Raw genomic sequence first — 17911 nt, 5'->3', positions numbered from 1 at the left:
GGAGGTTGAAGGGAATTTCTGGGCCCCTAGGTGCTCTGGTGAGCCCCAGTCCCGGAGTCGGGCTCTGGCTGACAGAGCAGCCCTCAGAAGGCCACAGAAGTCTGGATCTGGGCTGTGGCTCACAGAGTCTCCAGGGTTCTCAGGCCATCGCCCCAAGCCTCAGTTTCTCCTCTGTAAAATAATAGTACCTGTGTCATAAGATACTCAGGTGGCTTAAATGAAAGAATGTTGTCCTTGGGGCCAAAGTCTGGTGTATAGTATATGCTCAATAAACACAAACTCGCATTATAGATCCTTGTTGTTCTGGACGAGGACCCTGAGCCATTCCTCTGTTCCTGGCCCCATGCTGGGTGGTTCCGGAGATGGATCAGGGACGAGAAGGTCAGCTTGAGGCTGAGGATGGTCAGAGCTGTCTCAGAGAGAAACCCAGCCTGGGAGCCTGAAGGGGAAGCCAGAGGTCAGCCAGGTGGTAGGCAACCTGGGGGTTAGGGGTATAGCCGGGACAAAGGTATATGGAGATGGGACCAGCTGGGAGTTCAGTGTGGCCAGAGATAAACTGTCAGGAAATGTCCCATCATTTTCTTTGCAGAAACTCTTTCCTGGCCCTGTTGGGGCCACAGAAAAAGGGTACCTTAAAGTGCTTGAGGACCCCTGGAGCTGGCAGGTCTGGAGAGAACCCATGAACACACAGTGTGGTCGGTGCTGGACTCTGTGAGTCTCTTCCCTCTGTACCCCAGTGCCCAGCACAGAAATGCTGCTGCTGTGAATCATAGTGGTAGTGATGAGAATATTTCTTTATGCCAGGCATGGTTCTGAGTGTTCACAAACTCATTTATCATCATGGCAAACACCTCTTAGTACCCCTGATGGAGAAACTGAGGTCCTGAGTGCTAAAAAGTTAGCTGCCCAAGTCTCAAAATGTCTTCGGGCTGGAACTACAGTTTGAACGTGGCTGGTGCTCAGTCAGGGACTGTGGACAGGTCCAGGGAGAGGGGGGCAGGGCAGTCTGGCTTCGGGTGAGGCAGGGTGTGTGGGCCGGGCTCTTGGGGCTGGTCCAGCACCCCATACTGTCCTGTGTGTGGCTCCCTCGAAGCCTGCCTTCTCTGGGTCCTGGACCTCTGCGGCCAGCCTGGGACTGCTGCTCCCCAGTTGGGCCACAGTCTTGCTGTCCTTAGGTCCCTAGCAGGTCTGGTGTGGTGGCCTCTCAGGGTCCCCAGCAGGGAGATACTGGCCGGGGTTGCTCAGAGGTGCCCTGATATTGGAGTTGAAATGGAAGTGAGGGGCTGGTTAGCTCTCAAGTGCTTGCTGAGGTCAGAGATGGGTCGTGGAACACCTGGACAGCCCTCATTCCCCCAGTCCCATGGGGCAGGAGTGACATCCTCCGCAGACAGGTAGGGAAACCAGGGCTCAGAGACGGGCAGCCAGGTGCCCAAGACACACAGCCAGGGAGTCACAGAGCTGGAATCTGAACCCAGAGCAGGTCCACTTCAAAGCTCGTGCAGTCTGGATTCAAGCAGGTTCTCTACCTCGGGCTTTGCAAGTAACACCAATGCACAGAGGCGCCTCACGGGCCTCGTGCTATCAACCAAGTCTTCACATGCTCACCCCAGGCCCTGGAGGTACTGTCAGGGCCCATCTTACAAATGAGGACACCGAGGCCCAAAGAGGTGGCCAGTCTTTTTGTCAGGATTTAGGGTTCTAGACAGTTCTGTTCCCAGGGGTCTCAGGGAGTGGGCACGGGTTTTCCAAAATTCCCCAGCCTGATTTTGTTGAGGCCTGGCCCGTCTGGCTGTACAAGGGGCCCCTTCTCTGTGAGGGGCATGACAAGAGGATAGCACTGTGATCTGAGGGCCCTTCCCATTGGTGCAGTCAACCAGGGCATGGACTTGAGCACATTATTGGTCAAGGTCACCTGCCTGGCTTCCATCCCCAGCTATGTGGCCCTGAGCAAGTCACTTTATTTCTCTGAGCCCTGGTGTCCGTATCTGTATAGCAGGGATCACGAGAGTGCCTACTTCACAGGGCTGCACTGGGACTCTGGGAGGTGAGATTCGGGGGCTCTGGGGCTGCCCAGCATGGGTAGGTCCCACCCTGTCTCTGACAGGCCGTGTGGCCTTAGGTAAGTTCCTTTATCTCTCAGTTTCCTCCTCTGTCAAATGAGGCTAATAGCAGACTCTGTCCCGTAGGGCCCAGTCAGGACACAGTAAGGCAGTCAGGGTAAAGCCCTGTGATGTGAGCAGAGGTCCTGCCGCAGGCTCTCAGTCCTGGGCCACCCTGGAAGAGGGAAGGGAACGTCAGATGTCGCCAGCCACAGGGCCGGAGGTCACTTCCTGGAGGCCACCCCCGTGGGGGGTCCAGCTCCCAGCGGCCTGCGGAGAGCAGATCACCAGCGGTTTCATCCCTTGTGCTCGGCCTGATGAAATATTTATAGCAGGCCATGTTTTTAAGCAAGGCTAGGGAAGCGTCAGTGGGTCCTCCCTCCCAGCATAGCCCGTGCGGCTGATGAGCAGGCCGTGGGGATGAGAAGGAGATAGGAGCTCGTGAATAAATCATCGCAGGATCCGGGCTAATGGCCTGGCCGTGGGGCAGCGTGTGCAATTAGTGCGCTAATTGTCCGGAGAGGGTGACTTCTGCATGGGCAGGGCCCAGGGTCCCCTGGTTTGCAGAGTGCCTGGTGTCTGGGTCGCCCTCTGCTGGAGCTCAGTGGTTCTGACTGTGGGCTCTCCCCATACTGGGCTGTCAGGGCCCGGGGCGCCTACCTCATCCCTACTTGCTGTCCTCTGGGGGGGGGGTCCCAGGCTTCTGAAGGGGTCTTATACTGGGGATACTCAGCAAGCTGGGCCACATATGGGACCTTGGACCAGCGTCTCGGCTCCTGGCAGCGCTTAGCTACCTCAGGGGCTGGGTAGGGTAGCTGTGAGCAGAACCTGGGGGCTCGAGGGGTTGCGCTTTGCCCCCTCCCAGCCCCCAGCTCCTTTTCTTTTCCCACTCTTTGTGTTCAGTGGTTTGCGGGTTTTTTTTCTCCCTTTGAACGAAGGCTGTCCCAGCTTAGCCAGCTCCTGCCCTGTTGCCAAGGTGACCAGACCATCGCTGCCATCCAGTGCTGGGCGAGGGACTGTAGTACATGGACGTGCACCTGCCCCGAGCACACATGCACGTGTGTGCCACGCCTTGTAAAGCTTGAACATGTATATGACACATGTGCAAGAGCAGACACGCAGAGACCTACAGCCATGGTGTCCAACCCCTGCACAAACATCAGCACTCATCGTCTTTGGGAAGGCACAGGCCCATGTCTGTGCGCACACTGCACATGCAGTAGACCTCACACGCACCCCTGTCTTCCTGCGAAGGAGCAGGGGTGCCCAACCCTGCAGGAGACCCCAGCAGGCGGGGCTGTCCACTTCATCCCTCGCACTTTTGCCCACAGCCTCACTCTCTTCCGGTCCCCAGAGCTGTCTGCAGGGGCACTCCTGGGGACGAACACCTCCTAAACTGCACCTCCCCGGCCCTGTACCCCTTGGCGGGGTGGAGAGCCTCGGGCCACTGCAGCCCCTGCCTCCAGGGAGCACCACAGACCACTTTGGGGACTTGCTTGCCCTTTGGGGGGATAACCAAGATTCAAGCTCTAGGCACCAACAGGCTGGAGCCTAAGTGTCCCAGGAGGGCCTCGCTCAGCAGCACCCCTGTGACTTGCTGCCATCTTCTCCTGCTTTTCCCGAGCGCCCAGGAACATCTCCTAAATAAACTTCCTGTTCCTCAATCCTTCCCTCAAGATCAGTTTCTGGGGGTCAGGTGCCTACAGATCACTGACACTTCTAGAAAAGTATGCACCCAAACCCCGGACCTGATATCCACGCAAGGCTGTGCCCACACACAAGCACCTTCTGACTCGGGTCGGAGCACTCGGCACACACTACCTTGGTTAAGTCCCCAGCAGCTGCGCCAGGCAGGCTGTAGGATTAGGCCTGTCTGATTGGTGTGGAAATGGAGGCAAGGATTAATCCCACAACCATATGTCTTCCAGACGGAGGCAGGGCAAGCGGGAGCAGACAGGGCCGTGACCAGTGTGGGGGGATCTCCAGCCCCCCCCCCCCCAGCATCTCCCTCTGGCTGGCAGATGCTGATCTGAGAACGGGAGTAGGAAACAGCCTTGTTCCTCCTCCCAGCTGTGGGCCACGCAGCCTGGCCCCTGGGCCCACGTGACCTCTCCAGAATACATCACCCAAGGAGGAGGCGGCCCTCTGGCGCTGACTGGCCAGTGGCTTTGCCGTGCTGGGGTCTCTCTCGGACCCTGGTTCTTCTTCTAGGGTAGGACATGTGGGCAGTGGCTCCTGGCAGTGTAGACAGGCACACACATGGGGTATTACCTAAAGGCTTCAGGCATGGGAAAGCTTTTCCTGGGGTTCTCTCTCAGGCCAGAGACCGGCTGGGCAGGATAGATGCCCCCAAACCTACCTTATTCTCTTGGATGCAGGCTCAGAGAGGGCCAGTGGCTCAGGGTCACACAGCAGGAGGCAAACAGGGTTCAGACACCAGTCAGCTCTGAGGGAGGGGCAGACAGCGGCTCACATCCAGGGAAGGCTCACTGTAGGAGGTGGTCCCCAGGCACCTGGAGAGACTGAGGTTTGTCCTAGAGACGTTAGGGCCAGGCTCGTGTGGTCAAGTCCAGGGTCTGTGTTCCTGTAGCCCTGAAAGGCCTGGGTTCTCCTGCCCTCTGCTGTGGACCCCAGCCATGTGACCCTGGGCAGGGTGCTCACCTTCTCTGAGTTCATCTCCAGCCTCTATCAAGAGGCATGATACCATGAACTGAAGCAGCCTAGGTCACAGTGTTGGGCTTGCCTGATGCACGGTGGGGGTGCCTTTCCTATGTGCTGGGGCTGGAAAAGCGTGTGTGAGGATGAAGCTGGGGTAAGGCAGCTGTGGGGGTGGCTCTGGGTCCCTTCCTAGCCCTAGCTTCAGTCTCATTGTGACACTGGCCCAAGAAGAGCCTGCACCTCACCCAGGACTAGACGAGGGAATGCATGGAAGAAGATGCTGTCAGTATTCTTTTCTGTGTTTCAGAGAATTCCTCAGGTACGTGTTCCTGGGCTTGGCCCCAGAAGGAGTCCCCGGTAACTCTGGGTTTGACCGGGGACATCATAGTTGGGTCATAGGCTGAGGCCCCGCCCAGGCCGTCTCAGGTCTCACCTTGGCTCCCCCTTGCTGACCCTTCTCCCTCGGACTGTAGCTCCTTCTTGCCTCAGGCCTGTGCGTTTGCTGTTCCCCGTGGAGGCCTGGCTTTCTCCCTACAGCCAGACCGCACATTCCCCAGCGGCTGGACAGCCTTGGTGCGGCCTGAATCGTCATTTGTTCCTTTTTTTCTGAAATGTCTGTTATGAACCCCGGGAGGGGGCAGGGGCTTTTCACCCCGTTCACAGGACACCCCGTATAGGGCATCTCTGGAGGTGGTGCTTGCTGTAGACAGGCCTGGGGAACAGACGCATGATTGAAGGAGCGTGATGGCCTAGGTGACGTCACTATGTCACACAGGAGGCCCCAGGCCCGAGCCGACTGACTGGGGACGGCTTTGAGGTCCGCTTGCTTGGGATAATATTCCTGAACTCATGAGGGAACCCACAGAGGACCACAAAGGGAAGCAGACGTGGGACTTGTTTATCAGCACGTGTGTTCCTGTCATCCCCATGCCGTGGCTTCGGGACGCCTTCGTTAGCGAGAGCTGGCAGGGGCCCCAGGACTGACCCCACTGGGCGCCATGCTGCCGGCCTTCACTGCCTCCGCGTGTCACCGAGGGAGCAGTACATTTTGCAGAGAGAAAAGGGGAAGTTTATGGGTTTTCCCCATCAAGTTCAGAGAACCCTGGATTTCATTTTTGGGTCCCAGGGTAGGACCTGCTGGAACGTGCTACGGTGTGGCAGGAGCCACACAACCCTGCACCCCCCTTCCCACACCGCGGTGTCCACCAGACTCCTCGGCTCCCCGCTACCCCCTGCCAGGCTCCTTTGTTTGGCTTCAGGTGTCCCTGAGCAGCCCTCCTGAGGGCTTAGGGACCAGCCGGGTGTCCTGCGCAGTGGTCTCTGCTTCTGTTTCGTGGCCACGGTGTGGGGGAGCAGGCTTTGCTGCACTCTCGGTGCCACTTGCATGGCTGCTCTGGGGAGGCGGGGTGGGGATGTGTCCCAGCAGGTGGGAGGATCCCCCGACACCCTGAGGCTTGTCCCGGGGCCTCCCTGCTGCCAGGGCAGAAAGCTGATGTTTCCGGGTCCATGGGCTTGCCATAGTTCAGAGTGGGCTGTGATGATGGCAGCCTGGTCCCTGCTCCCTGCGGGCCCCCTTCTCCCTGTGGGGCTGCGCTGCTGTGAGCAGTCAGTAGGGGAAGGAGGTGGGAGACTCCCATTCAGGCCACAGCCTTCTCCCTGAGACAGGATGAACAAGACCCAGAAGAACTTCTCATTGGGCCGATGGGGAAACTGAGGCCCAGACAGGGCAAGGTCCCATGATGAACTGAGACTGAAGGGGTCTTGGGGTGGACCGCCGTCATGCCTGCAGTCTTGTGGTGCGGGCCTTAAGGGTCCTCCTGGGTCACAGTGGCCTATTCGGGAGGGGCCTTTTGAGTCTTAGTCCCTATTGCCCTCCTTAGTCTCTTCCAGAACCCGGCCCCCATGTTCAGGGCATTCAGACCCAGGCTCTGGCCTCAGGGGGCCCCTGGCCTGGTGGGGAAGACTGGGAGGGACAGGTAGCTGCCACTCAGGATGGTCTGATCAAGGACAGAGGGAAGCACAAGGGTGGGGGCTTGGAAGTGGGTGTTGAAGGATGCATAGGAGTTTGTGGGAGAATGAGGAAGAGAGGGCACTGGGCAGGGGGTCTGGCGTGTGGCAAGGCAAGGAGGTGGGAAGCATTTCCTTTGAGCACCACTACTGGGACATGGGCTATTACTGCCACTGGCTGATGAGCAAGAAGAGGCCCGGGTGTCCCCATCTGTGTGTCCCCAGCCAAGTCCTCTCTCTTTCTGAGCTGGTCCTGTCCCCTCTCGCTTCCTCTCTTCTCTCTGACACACTCAGCTCCAGCCCTCCCATCCTCCCTCCAGTTCCTTGAACACATGGAGCAACAGTCCAGCCTCAGGGCCTTCTTTCTTGCTGTTCCCACTTCCAGGAACACTGTTCCCACAATCTCTCCTCGTGCCGCTCACAAGTCAAATGTCACAATTTCCTGGAAGACCTGTAGAATAGTGCCCACTTTGCCTCTGGAATCACTTGCTCCCCGCAACATGTTTTTTGCCTGTCTTGCTCCACGTGAGTTTCAGCCCCATGGACCCTGTCCACACACGGTGGAGGCTCACTAGATGCCTGCTGAGTGAGTAAGTATTAGGTGTGATTCTTGTGAGGAGGTGAAGTCCCAGGGCCTTGGCAGTGCTCCCAGGCCTGAGCTAGGGTGAAGGGATGGTCCTTCTAGAAAGCCCCCTCTGCTTTCCTGGACTCCTGATCATAGAGCTCAGCCTCCCATCTATGCCAGGCCCCTCAGAGGTCTGTCAGGCCGTCCCAGGGCATTTTCTGTTCCCCAAATAAGACGAATTTACCAAAGGGGGAGGCAATAAAGGGGAAGAGGAACAGCTGTCTCTGTGACCCTCAGCAGAGCGTCAGAGTCACGGGGGGACTGGGGCCAGTGCTCAGGCTCTGATCCTGCCCAGCCTTATCTAGACAGGTCCTGCGTCGTGCCCAGCCTGTTATGAAGAAATGCAGCTCCCAAGGTGGGGCCTTTTCCCTCATGGGGCAAGGCAGGTCTGGAGGGTTCATTGGGGAAGTGGTGGCTGGAGCAGACAGACACCTGGCTCTGAGACTCAGCTCACAGATGGGTAACCCTGGACATGACCATGCTCCTCTCTGTGCCCTATTTACTCCTCTGTCAGAAATGCCTGTGGAACATTCTCTGATGCAATGGCAGGTACTCAGCCAAAGCTGGGCACTGTGTTCCAGGGCCCAAGACATGGGAGGTCTTGGCAAAGAGCAACAGGGGACCCGGAGAAATCTTGGAAGGCTTTATAGAGGATATATCCTTCATGCTTAAAGGCTACACTGAGTTCTGGAAGGCAGCTCAAGGCATTCCACTGGGGGGGGGGACCCCCTCATGCTGAGGCTCTGAGGTATGGACATTCTTGAGTCATCAGTTGCTGGGGGTCACACGATATTCAGTGGAGAGCCTACCTCTTGCACTGTGTTCATTCCTATCATGTCCTTTTCTGTTGTTGGTTTATAAGAACTCTTTGTATATTCAGTGCACCAGTCTTCTTTATAGTAAACGTTTTCATTTGCCTTTTTTGCTTATGATGGGTGATGATGGTAAACAACATCGTCAATATTTTTATGTTGGTAAGTTTTCCTGCCTTATCTTTCATGGTCTTCCTTGTGCCAGGCTGTTCTTTTCACTTTATCTCAGGTCTTTGCTCTCCTGTGAACATGCTGGGTGCTTGGGAAATGCCTGAGACTCCAATTAAGTTGAAGCTTGAAAAATTACAGCTTTAAGAAAAATAGAGGCCACGGTGCCTTTGCTCACTGTGTACCTCCCCCTGGGGTTCCTTCCCATTCTTTCTATCTGTTCCTTCCTTCCTTCCTGCCTGGAGTGAGGTCCAGCCCAGGCCCTCAAGCGGCCCATGCCCCCTCTCTAGAGTGAGTTGGGGTTCAGGTATGTGGTGATGGGAGGCAGTGGGGAACCAGGAAATTTCCAGTTGGGCAACCTCCGTGCATTAACTTGATGAAACCCCATGAGATGATATCACTATTAATCCCATTTTACAAGTCAGAAGATGGGCTCAGAGAGGGTATATGACTTGCCCAAGGTCACACAGGAAGGGACAGAGATAGGATTTGAACCTAGGCTATTGCACCAACTCATACTTTTGTTTCCTTCTGACACTTCATTGCCCTTGGGATCAAGTCCAAGGTCATTAGTATGGTATCTGGCGCCTCTCAGGTCCTCAGTTTCTTCATCTGTCAGTGTCACTCTTTGGCCCCAGTGCCTACCCACACAGGACTTCTCTGTTAGTAGGATGATGACGTCCCTGTCTGTCTCTCTACACCTTCTTCAGCCCCAAATCCTTTAGGATGCTGGAATGTTGGGCTTGGAAGGGCCAGCCCCTGGGGTTGTAGATAGGAACAGGGAGGCTCAGAGGTGGGGAGAGCCTTGCCCAAGGCCCAGTGTGTGAGGAGCAGAGCCCCATGTGCACCATGGCCCATGGGATTCTAGGTGCTACTGACAGCACTGCGGTCCGTCTCAGGCTGGGCTTTCTCTTGTTGCTCCCTCCAGGAAGCCCCCTGCACCCCGACTGGGTTAGCCGTCTGTCCTGGGCGCCGAGGGCTCTGACTGTGGCTCTGAGCCAGCCTTGTTGTGACTGCCGGTTTACTCACTATCTCCCTTGCTTGGCAGGACACCCCACGAGGACAGGCATTTGCTAGTCCATCCAAGTCACTGGTGCCCAGCTGAGCCCAGCCTGAGCAGGCCCTCAGGAAGGGCTGACTGTAAGAGGGAGGCCCAGAGAGGGACAGACACTGGCCCCGAGACCCTTTAGGTCCCACATGCTCCTGGGATGGGAGATTCTGGACAGGTCTCTAATGGCCACTTTAGCAGAGAGCTCCCAGGGGCCTCTGTCCTCGGCTACACCCAGAGGCCTGGGGCCAAGGACACCCTGTCTCCCTCCCATCCCCACCTGCTGTAGAAGGATGTTCTCAAGATAAAAATACCCTCCAAAACATTCCCCAGTGTCTGGCATGACCTGTCGTCCATCCTGGGGGCCAGAAGCTCCTGCCCTGGCTTCACCTTGGGGCTCAGAAGGCAGATGTCCACTTCTGCTGGCCATTTGGCCCAGCTTGTCCCTGGATCAGAGTGTGTAGCCCTGTCACCAGGCCGTGGAGCAGGAGTGGCCTGAGGGTTGCCTGCAGTGGTGGCAGCAGCGTTTGCTGGGCACAGAGGAGGGAGGTGGCCAGGCTCCAGGCTCTGCCAGCTCCTGGTTCTCCTGCTTCCCGGACTCTTGCGGTGCATCTCGAGAGGGTCACATGGGACTGCATGGGAGGGCGAGGGATACATATGCCACCTTTCTATCCTCTCGGGAATCTCCATGTCTGCTCTCAGAGCCTGCAAGAGAACCTTCCAGAGAACCCTGGAGGGGCTGGCCCTTACCCCAGGTCTGCACCGGGACAGGGCCTCCCTTTGCTCCCCTGACTGTCCAGAGGTAGGTGCGCTGTACCTCTTTTGCAAACGGAGGAGGCTGAGGTTCAAGAAGGGCCCTTCTTGAGCTGGGGTCATCCAGGCCTTGGCTTAGGGAATCAGGGCTCACTGACACCCTCCGCCTCCCCCCCTCCCAGGGAGGACTGAGATCAGGGGTGGTGACAGCTGCCTCCTGCAGGGCCCTGCTGTTCCAGGCCCTGTGCCCAGAGCTCACCTCCCTCACCACACAGAATTGCATGGGCACATCCGCTGGGCCGGTGTCATCAGCCCATTTTGTGGAGGAGGAAGCTGGGCTTTAGGGAGGGGAAATGCCTTGACCTGTCCCCAGGCAGTTTCAGCCCTGGCCTTGGCTGACAGACTGGCACTGGCAGGGGGAAGTGGGGAAGCTTCAGGGTCCATCCAGGCCCTGCCCTCGCTGCCTGGCAGTTTGAGGGCCAGTCTGGCCAGTCTGGGCTCGGGCTGCTCCCATGTTATGGGCAAGCACCCCACCCCCCAACCGATCCAATCTGGGACCGTGCCCATGACCCAGGAAAGCATTTGGTGAACTTTGGAGATTTGATTTCACATCATGGGCTGCTGTGGTCCTCTCAGGGCAGCAGGTGGAGCACTGGAGAGGGTGTCCAGAGACCTGAGCTCCTATCTCCAAACTGCCACTCACTCAGTGGCTTTGTGATCTTGGGCCAGTCACTTCTCTGCTCGGAGCCTCTGTTTCCCTGGAGGATGGGACTAATTTGCCCTCCTCACAGGTGAGAACATGTGATTGGGTTTGTGGGTCTGGGGAAAGCCCTTTTGGGAACTAGGGCATCAGAAACAAGACTGAGAGAGCCTGGGGCTGGCCAGAGGACCAAACAGGCCCACAGAAAGTGGGGCAGGACGGACCGTCTCGCATCTTTCCCCCTAAAAGATTGCCCTGTGACAGTTCCTCTTTCGGAGTTCCAGCTCCAGGGGACCCAGGGCAAGTGATTTAACCTCTGTGAGCCCCAATTTCCCTGTCTGTGCAGCCGGGACAAGAAGCCCTCTCTCAAGGTGACACTGAATGTTGGAGTAACTGAAGACAGGAGTGGGCCCTCAGGCCAGGCACAGTGTCAGCCCATTCTAGGGGAAGGGCAAAGATCAGGGATTTGGGCACAAGTCTTTGCCATGGAGATTCCCAGTGTGATGTGGGTCTATGATAGAGCCTTCCTGGGCCTCCGTTTCCCCATCACTTCCAGGGTGTCGGGGCTAAGAGAGGAACCCTACAGACCCACAGCTGCTGCTCAGAGAATGGTGAGGGATGGGGCAGCAGGGGCTGAGGACAGGGAGTCTTGAGATGAGAGCCTGGAAGGTGAAAAGGAACCAGAAGGACATTCCCTTATGAAGTGAGCAGAGGCCCAGAAGGGAGAAGTAAGCCACCCAAGGTCACACAGCTTGTGACGGGCAGAGGACTTGAACCCAGGTCTGTGCGCCTCTAAACCCATCGCTGTCACCTGCCCCAGGAGGCTTATGATGTGGGGGTGACTCACCCACAGTGCCCTTGATCCCAGCCAGAAAAGCCAGTGCGACAGTGGACGGCAGCCAGCTCAGCTGTGAAGGGGTGGGGCTCTGTGGCCTCGGTGGCTGGGAGGTGGGGGAAGGTGAGTGGGCCTGCCTCTGGAAGCTCACGGAGGGCCCTCCCGCCACACTGTCCTCCCATCCACACAGCACGGTGGGGAGAAAAGCAGGGGCCCCTTTGACAGTGGGAAAAGTGAGGCTTCTGGGTTGCTGGGACGACATAGGGTGTGTGTATGCCCAAGGCAAGTGTCTGACAGGTTACCAACATGCACCGATCCGTAGAGACATTTATGCACCCATGCACTCATCTGTAAATTCATCTGTCCCGCTCACCAGGCCACTGCATCCATCCACCCATGCATGCATTCACCTGCTCCTCTCCCCACCTACTCATCCGTCTGTCTAGCATCCGCCATCCACACGCCTGCCCACCCATCTGTCCATCTGTAATCCACCACACACCCACACACACACCCATAATCCACCCACCCACCCATCTGTCCATAATCCAGCCATAGACACACCCACCTACCTACCCATCATCCATTCATCTATCCATGATCCATCCATCCGTCTGTCCTTCTGTCCATCCGTGCTTGAACCCTGTGGTTGGCACTGGGAAGGCTCTGCAGGTGGTGCCCAGGATCATAGGTTAGGGACCGGAGTTCCTCGGTGACCTTGGGGAAATTACTGCACGGCCCACCTCTCTGGAATGAGAACAGGGATGGTTCCAGCCCTGTGGCGTTGTTGTGAGGATAACGCGAGCTAAAGTCCCTGCGACACCTACCACAGTGTCTGGCAATCAGTGGGCACTCCGTAATTAGCAGCTGCAATTTTCCCCGGGGACCCATCCAGTTCTGCCCTCCACTGGTTCGGAACGGTTTCATAGACAGACTCGCAAGCTGCGAAGGTGTGGGTGTCAGAGGTGTGGGTCCCACCTCCCACGGGACCCCGAGGGAAGCAGCAGAAATGTGGGTTTAGGTGGAAATCTCAGACTTTGGAGCCATTGTGAGGAGAGCAGCACCATCTATAGTAATTCGGCTTTGCTCTGTTAACTTTAGGGTCCTGCAGCGACTGATTCCTCTCCAGCTGGGGCCTGGGAAATGGCAGCTGCTGCTGACACAGCCTTGAAGACAGCCGCTTGCCTGCTCAGCACCGTGACTTAGAAGATAGGAATCAAGAGGTAAATGGAGGTCACCGATGGGCATCGATCCATCTAGCCATCCGGCAAGCAGACACTCATCTATCTACTTACCTGTCCCTCTCCCCTCCAGCCTCTCCTTAACCCGCTGTCGGCCTAGCTCCGCACACCCCCATCCATCTGCCGTCCGCCCACCTGCACACTCACCTACCCAGCGCATCCAGCCGTCTTTCCTTCCACGTATTCACCCATTTCCCGGCCAGTCACCCACCATCCCAGCCACTCATCCGTGCACCCAAATACCACTGTGTCCTTCCATCCACCACCCATCCATCTGGCCGTCCATCTGTCTGCTCATCTGCCTGCCCGCCCACCCGTCCATCTCTTCATCCAGCCACTAAGCCATCCACCCAAGTCACTGAATTATTTTCTGTCCGCCGAACCCGTCCATCTTCCTGGCTACCACCCATCCGCCCGTCCACCCATCAGTCCCGTGTCTTCATCATCTCCCTGACCGCCCACCTGTGCACCTGTCTTTCACCTCATACAACGGTCCATCGCGTTCCTCATCCATCTGCTTCTCCGCCGCGCGTTCCCTCCTCCCTTCGTCTGGTCCGAGAGTGTTTCCTCTGAGCCAGGCCTGCTCCAGCCTCTCCAGGCCTCCGAGGTTGGCCAGCGATGCGGCCTGGGCCAGGGCAACTCTCACCCCAGGTAGAAGGTGGCTTCCGGCCGTAACAGCAAGAGCCTGGGGCCGGAGGATCTGAAAAGGTTCTGCAGTTCCTCTGACCCCTGACAGAAGGGAGGAGTCTGAAGATTCCCTTTAGCGATGATCTGGGGGTCGGAGAACGTGGGGCAGAGGGGCACCACAGCATAACCCATTAGAGGCCTGCTGGTGTGTCCAGACAGCCGTGGCCTGGACTGGAGGGAGGATGTAGGTGATTAGATGGCGGACAGCTTTGAGCAATCAGGAGTCAAACCACACAGGACCTGCTGAGGGAGTGGGGACGGAGGCTGGAGGAGAGGGGTGACCAGGCTTTCGGCTCAGACAACCGGGGAAGTGGTCAGGTTGCCAAATGACCCTAGGAGGAGGGACAGGAGAAGGGGGAGAAGGAGGTGGGAGGACCCGGAGAAAGGGGGAGAGTGAGGATGAGAAGGGGCAGGAGGAAGGGGAGGGGAGGAGGGCGAAGGAAGAAAGGAGGGGCAGGGGAGGGTGAAGGGAGAGGACAGGGAGGGGGAGGACGGGGACAATGAGGGGGAGGAGGAGGGGAACAGGAGGAGGGCAGAGGTTTGGGAGAAGAGGAGGAGCCCCACTGGCCAGTGGTGCTGGGGACTTCTGGGAGAGGAGGCTTGGGTCTGGGGAGGCAGTGTAGACCAGGCACCCAGAGTACGCTTGTCGGGGGCAGGGAGCTGCCCCCTCCAGGAAGCCTGCTCTGGGAGCGCTCGTTCCCTAGCCCTTCTGATGTGGGAGCCGAGAGCAGGCCAGTGGCCGGAGAGAGCTTTCGGGCTAAAAGCCTAGTGTCAGTGGTTGGAAATGGAGCAGGCAGGCCCTGAGGTGGTGAGGGCCCGGCGTGCAGGGGGACCAGTGACCATCTCCACTGTCCTACTAGTCTGGCTATTTCTCTCCTTGCACCCAGCGTGGGGCTTGGCCCAGAAAACCTGCACTGAGTAGACTCTGAATGTGTGTAGGCCATGGTGTGCACTGCAGGCAAAGGCGGTCTGTGCTCTGGAGAGGGGAAGGGAAATTGGCCTGGAAGGGGCCAAGGAGATGGTCGTCTTCTTCCCCAGTGTGAGAATGAAACGGAGCTCCCAGCCCTCTGGCTCCGCTCCACGCCAACCTCAGCCTCCTCAAGGGCCCCTGGGTAGCCCCCTCGTTCCCTGGTGCCGCCCCCCCGCCCGAACCAGCAGGCACTAGGCCCTGGCTGTGCATTACCTGCGCCCGCCTGGCCCCAGCTCTCACTTCCTGTGTGACAGAGTCCCAGAGCCCTGGTCGAGCCTCAGTCTCTTTGTAGGCTTTGATCACAAGGTAGTGAGTGCCCCATCCCATGATGTTCCAAGCATGCGCCCTGGGTCAGGGGCACCTGTCAGGGGCTCACCTCTGCTTTCAGTGCCGAGATTCGGGACTGTCTGTCTGTCTTACCGGCACACGGTTCGGGGCCTGAAGGACTGAGACGGGAACTCAGTGTCAGGCTTGGCGGTCTGAACTTGGGGCCTGGGGGCGACGGGGGTCGGTTTCTCTTCCACCTTCTAGACTGGGAACTTGCTTCTTAGGGGCCATGTGACCCTGGGCAAGTGACTCAGTCTGAGCTTCAGTTTCTTCATCTGGAAAATGGGGATAATAGTCATAAGGTTGTTGCAGGGATTAAGTGAGGTCACTGGGGCTCCTCAAACCAAGCCAGGCACGCAGAGAGCCTGGAAGGGGCCAAGGAGATGGTCAGTGCGCACTGGTCAGTGCACTCCTGCCTCTGAAGCACTCCGGCCAGATGAAAGGCTTGGGCGGGGGGGCTTCAGCTCCTCCTGCTCTTGTAGCTAGTGCTTTCTTGACATCTGAGACTGGGCCCCCGCCTTGCCCTCTTTCTCTGCCGGATGTTGCCGAAACCTGAGGTGCCCAGAGCCTCAGGGGACAGGCCATGGGGTGTCCTACTCCATCCGGAGGCACCTCCCAGTGACTTCGGGGCCCCACCTTTGGGTCATGTGCCTCTCTAAAAGCTCCCAGCCCTGGCCCTGTTGTGCTCCAAACGCCCCGGTGGCTGGGAGTCTGTCTGTGTCCACAGATCTGTGGCCGGCAGAGAAGTGGGCTCAAGAGACAGCAGGGCTGGGGACAGCTTCTCCGTCTCCCAGAGGTGTCTGGGTCTGCGCACTGCACCGTCCCCTTCTCTGCCTGCTGGACTTGCCTCGCTACCCACCTTCAGTGTCGAAGTCATCTCGTCTAGCTCAGGTAGCTCACCCCGGGGCCTCTCTCCCGCTTCCCTCCAGAGAACGCCTCGGGTCCCCACTGGGCGACCTGGGCATCTACCAACAGTGATCCTAACCCTTGCTTTTACTGTCTCATCCAAGCCCACAAACTGCTCTGTGACTGGGACAGGTCTCAGCCTCAGTTCTCAACCTATGAAATGGGAAGCCAGTCTCCTTACTTGCTGAGGCCTCTGGTAGCAAAACAAATCTAATAACATTTCTTTTCTGATCTAACTGTATGCATCACTGAGCAAGAGTGTAGGCAACCAGCCTACATATTCCTGGTTGGGGATGTTGTCCCACATTTCTTAAATAGAGTCTTTAAAGATGTCAAGGCTGCATGACCTTCTTGCCACACCTGTGTTTGTCTATGTGGAGTGTCCTTGGGATGATTGTCAAGTTTGTGGTGCTGGGGTTTTTACTCATGGGTCCTCTTCCGGATCTTTCTTTGTGGAGCTGCATTCACCAAGAGCCTGGGAGGGGCTCTCCACACCCCTAGCGTCACATGCACACACACACGCACACGCACACGCACACACATACATATACACACATGGCAGGATGGGGCCATGGGAAGCTGAGGACTGGACCAATACCTGGAGCTCCAACTCTATCTCTAAACCTTAGTTTCTGGTGACTTTGGACAGTGACTCTGCTCATAGTCTCAGTTGTTAGCTGAGAAACAAGGGAGCAAGTGTGAACGTGAACCTGTTGATTTTCTGTGTGGTTTGAGAAGGAACATCAACAGAAGAGGGGTTTCCCAAGCCTGCGTGACACAGTCTGGGTGGGTCCCAGGTGCCCAGCCCAGGGAGAAACACCTGGAGTCACCGCAGTTCGCATCCCGGCCTGGGAGCTGGCCAGGTGTGGGGCTCCCCAGCTGATGGTAGCAGAGCATCGGGCTGGGCTCTCTGGCCTTTGATTCTTCTGATTCTGTCCCTTGCAGGACTCGAGCTGCTCAGAGCCCCTGTTGGAGCAGCCATGACCCGCTGGACGTCCCTCCCGGCATCCAGGCCACATAAACCTGCCCCCTGCGGTCCAGTGGCCTGCCGCCAGCATCTAAGTGCCCGGGCCCTGGCCTCCTCAGCCTGGAGGGCCCAGGAATCTGGGGTCGAGCCATCTTCTCGGCGCAGTACCCGGGGTCCCCACCACCCCCGGCTCCCTGCCTCCTGGCCCAGGCAGAAGCAGCATCCACCATCACAGTCCCAGGCCTCAGCTCCTCAGACCTATGGTGAGGTGGTCATCGGAGTAGCCGTGGGTTGGCGGTGGCAGTGTGAGAAGAGGCCCCCGCAGAGCCTGACGTGCCGGCAGGAGACCTCACATAAGCTAGATTGGTTCGAATTTCGGCTCTCTTGCTTATTGGCTGTGTGGCTTTGGGGAAGTCAGTTAACCTCTCTGAATCTCCATTCATGGCAGAAGCAATGATGGCAGCCACCTTCTTGGGGTTTTGCAAGGATAATCTAAGACCATTTGCTAATGTGTCTGGCCTGCTTTCTCTGCAGTTTGAGGAGTGGGCCGTAAGGACCATGAGTGTTACATACGAGCCCACTCTGGGGATTCAGAAGCATCTGGCAACGGAGACAGACCCTAGGAGGGATGTGCAGCCTGGCTGCTCATGTGCACTTCTCCCTCACCTGTCTCCCAGGTGTTTGAAGCAGAGGTCAGATGTTGCGCTCCCTCCGAGGCCCTGGCTGCACCTGGCCGCACAGACAGGGGCTAAATCCCAGTGTTGCCTCCCCCTGGCTGAGTCGCTTCCAGTTTCTGGGTTTCTGGTGGGTGCTCAGCCACCTGCCTCTGCTTCTGGAATGGCTTCCCTGGGACCTTCTTATCTGGGGCCTCATTGTCTTCTGGGCACTTGAGGGCTCCCAGCCTTGTCTAACAGTGGCCTCCTGGTGTGATCAGGTGGGGATTTGGGGTGGATGGGGTCCCCAGTGGTGGAGGGGAGTATGCCTGATTCAGCATCCTGGCCAGGCCAGTCGGCCAGAGTTCTCCCCCTCCTTCCAGCTCAGCCCTGCTGAGCCAGGCTGAGGGCCTGAGCACCTGCAGCCCTGACACTAAGGGCTAGATGGCCTCAGT

The 17911-nt window shown here is 57.7% G+C and overlaps 1 protein-coding gene across 3 annotated transcripts in view; it reads left to right on the top strand.

Moving 5' to 3' along the window:
- Nucleotides 1-17911, top strand: part of KCNJ12 (potassium inwardly rectifying channel subfamily J member 12) — a 43068-nt gene that overhangs the window by 18591 nt on the left and 6566 nt on the right. The window contains exons 2-3 of one of the 3 annotated variants that reach the window (XM_082708326.1): nucleotides 12807-12928; nucleotides 16782-17066. In XM_082708326.1, coding sequence (XP_082564452.1) covers nucleotides 16817-17066 — 250 coding nt within the window. In that variant the 5' untranslated portion in view covers nucleotides 12807-12928; nucleotides 16782-16816. Of the gene's footprint in view, nucleotides 1-12806; nucleotides 12929-14146; nucleotides 15822-16781; nucleotides 17067-17911 lie in introns of those variants that run through there. The other 2 variants (XM_082708327.1, XM_082708328.1) reach the window with 2 other exon arrangements.

Source organism: Mustela nivalis (assembly GCF_964662115.1).
Source record: "Mustela nivalis genome assembly, chromosome: 17".
Lineage (NCBI taxonomy): Eukaryota > Metazoa > Chordata > Mammalia > Carnivora > Mustelidae > Mustela > Mustela nivalis.
Note: the sequence above shows the minus strand (reverse complement) of the source record. Positions and strands in the feature narration are given on the sequence as shown.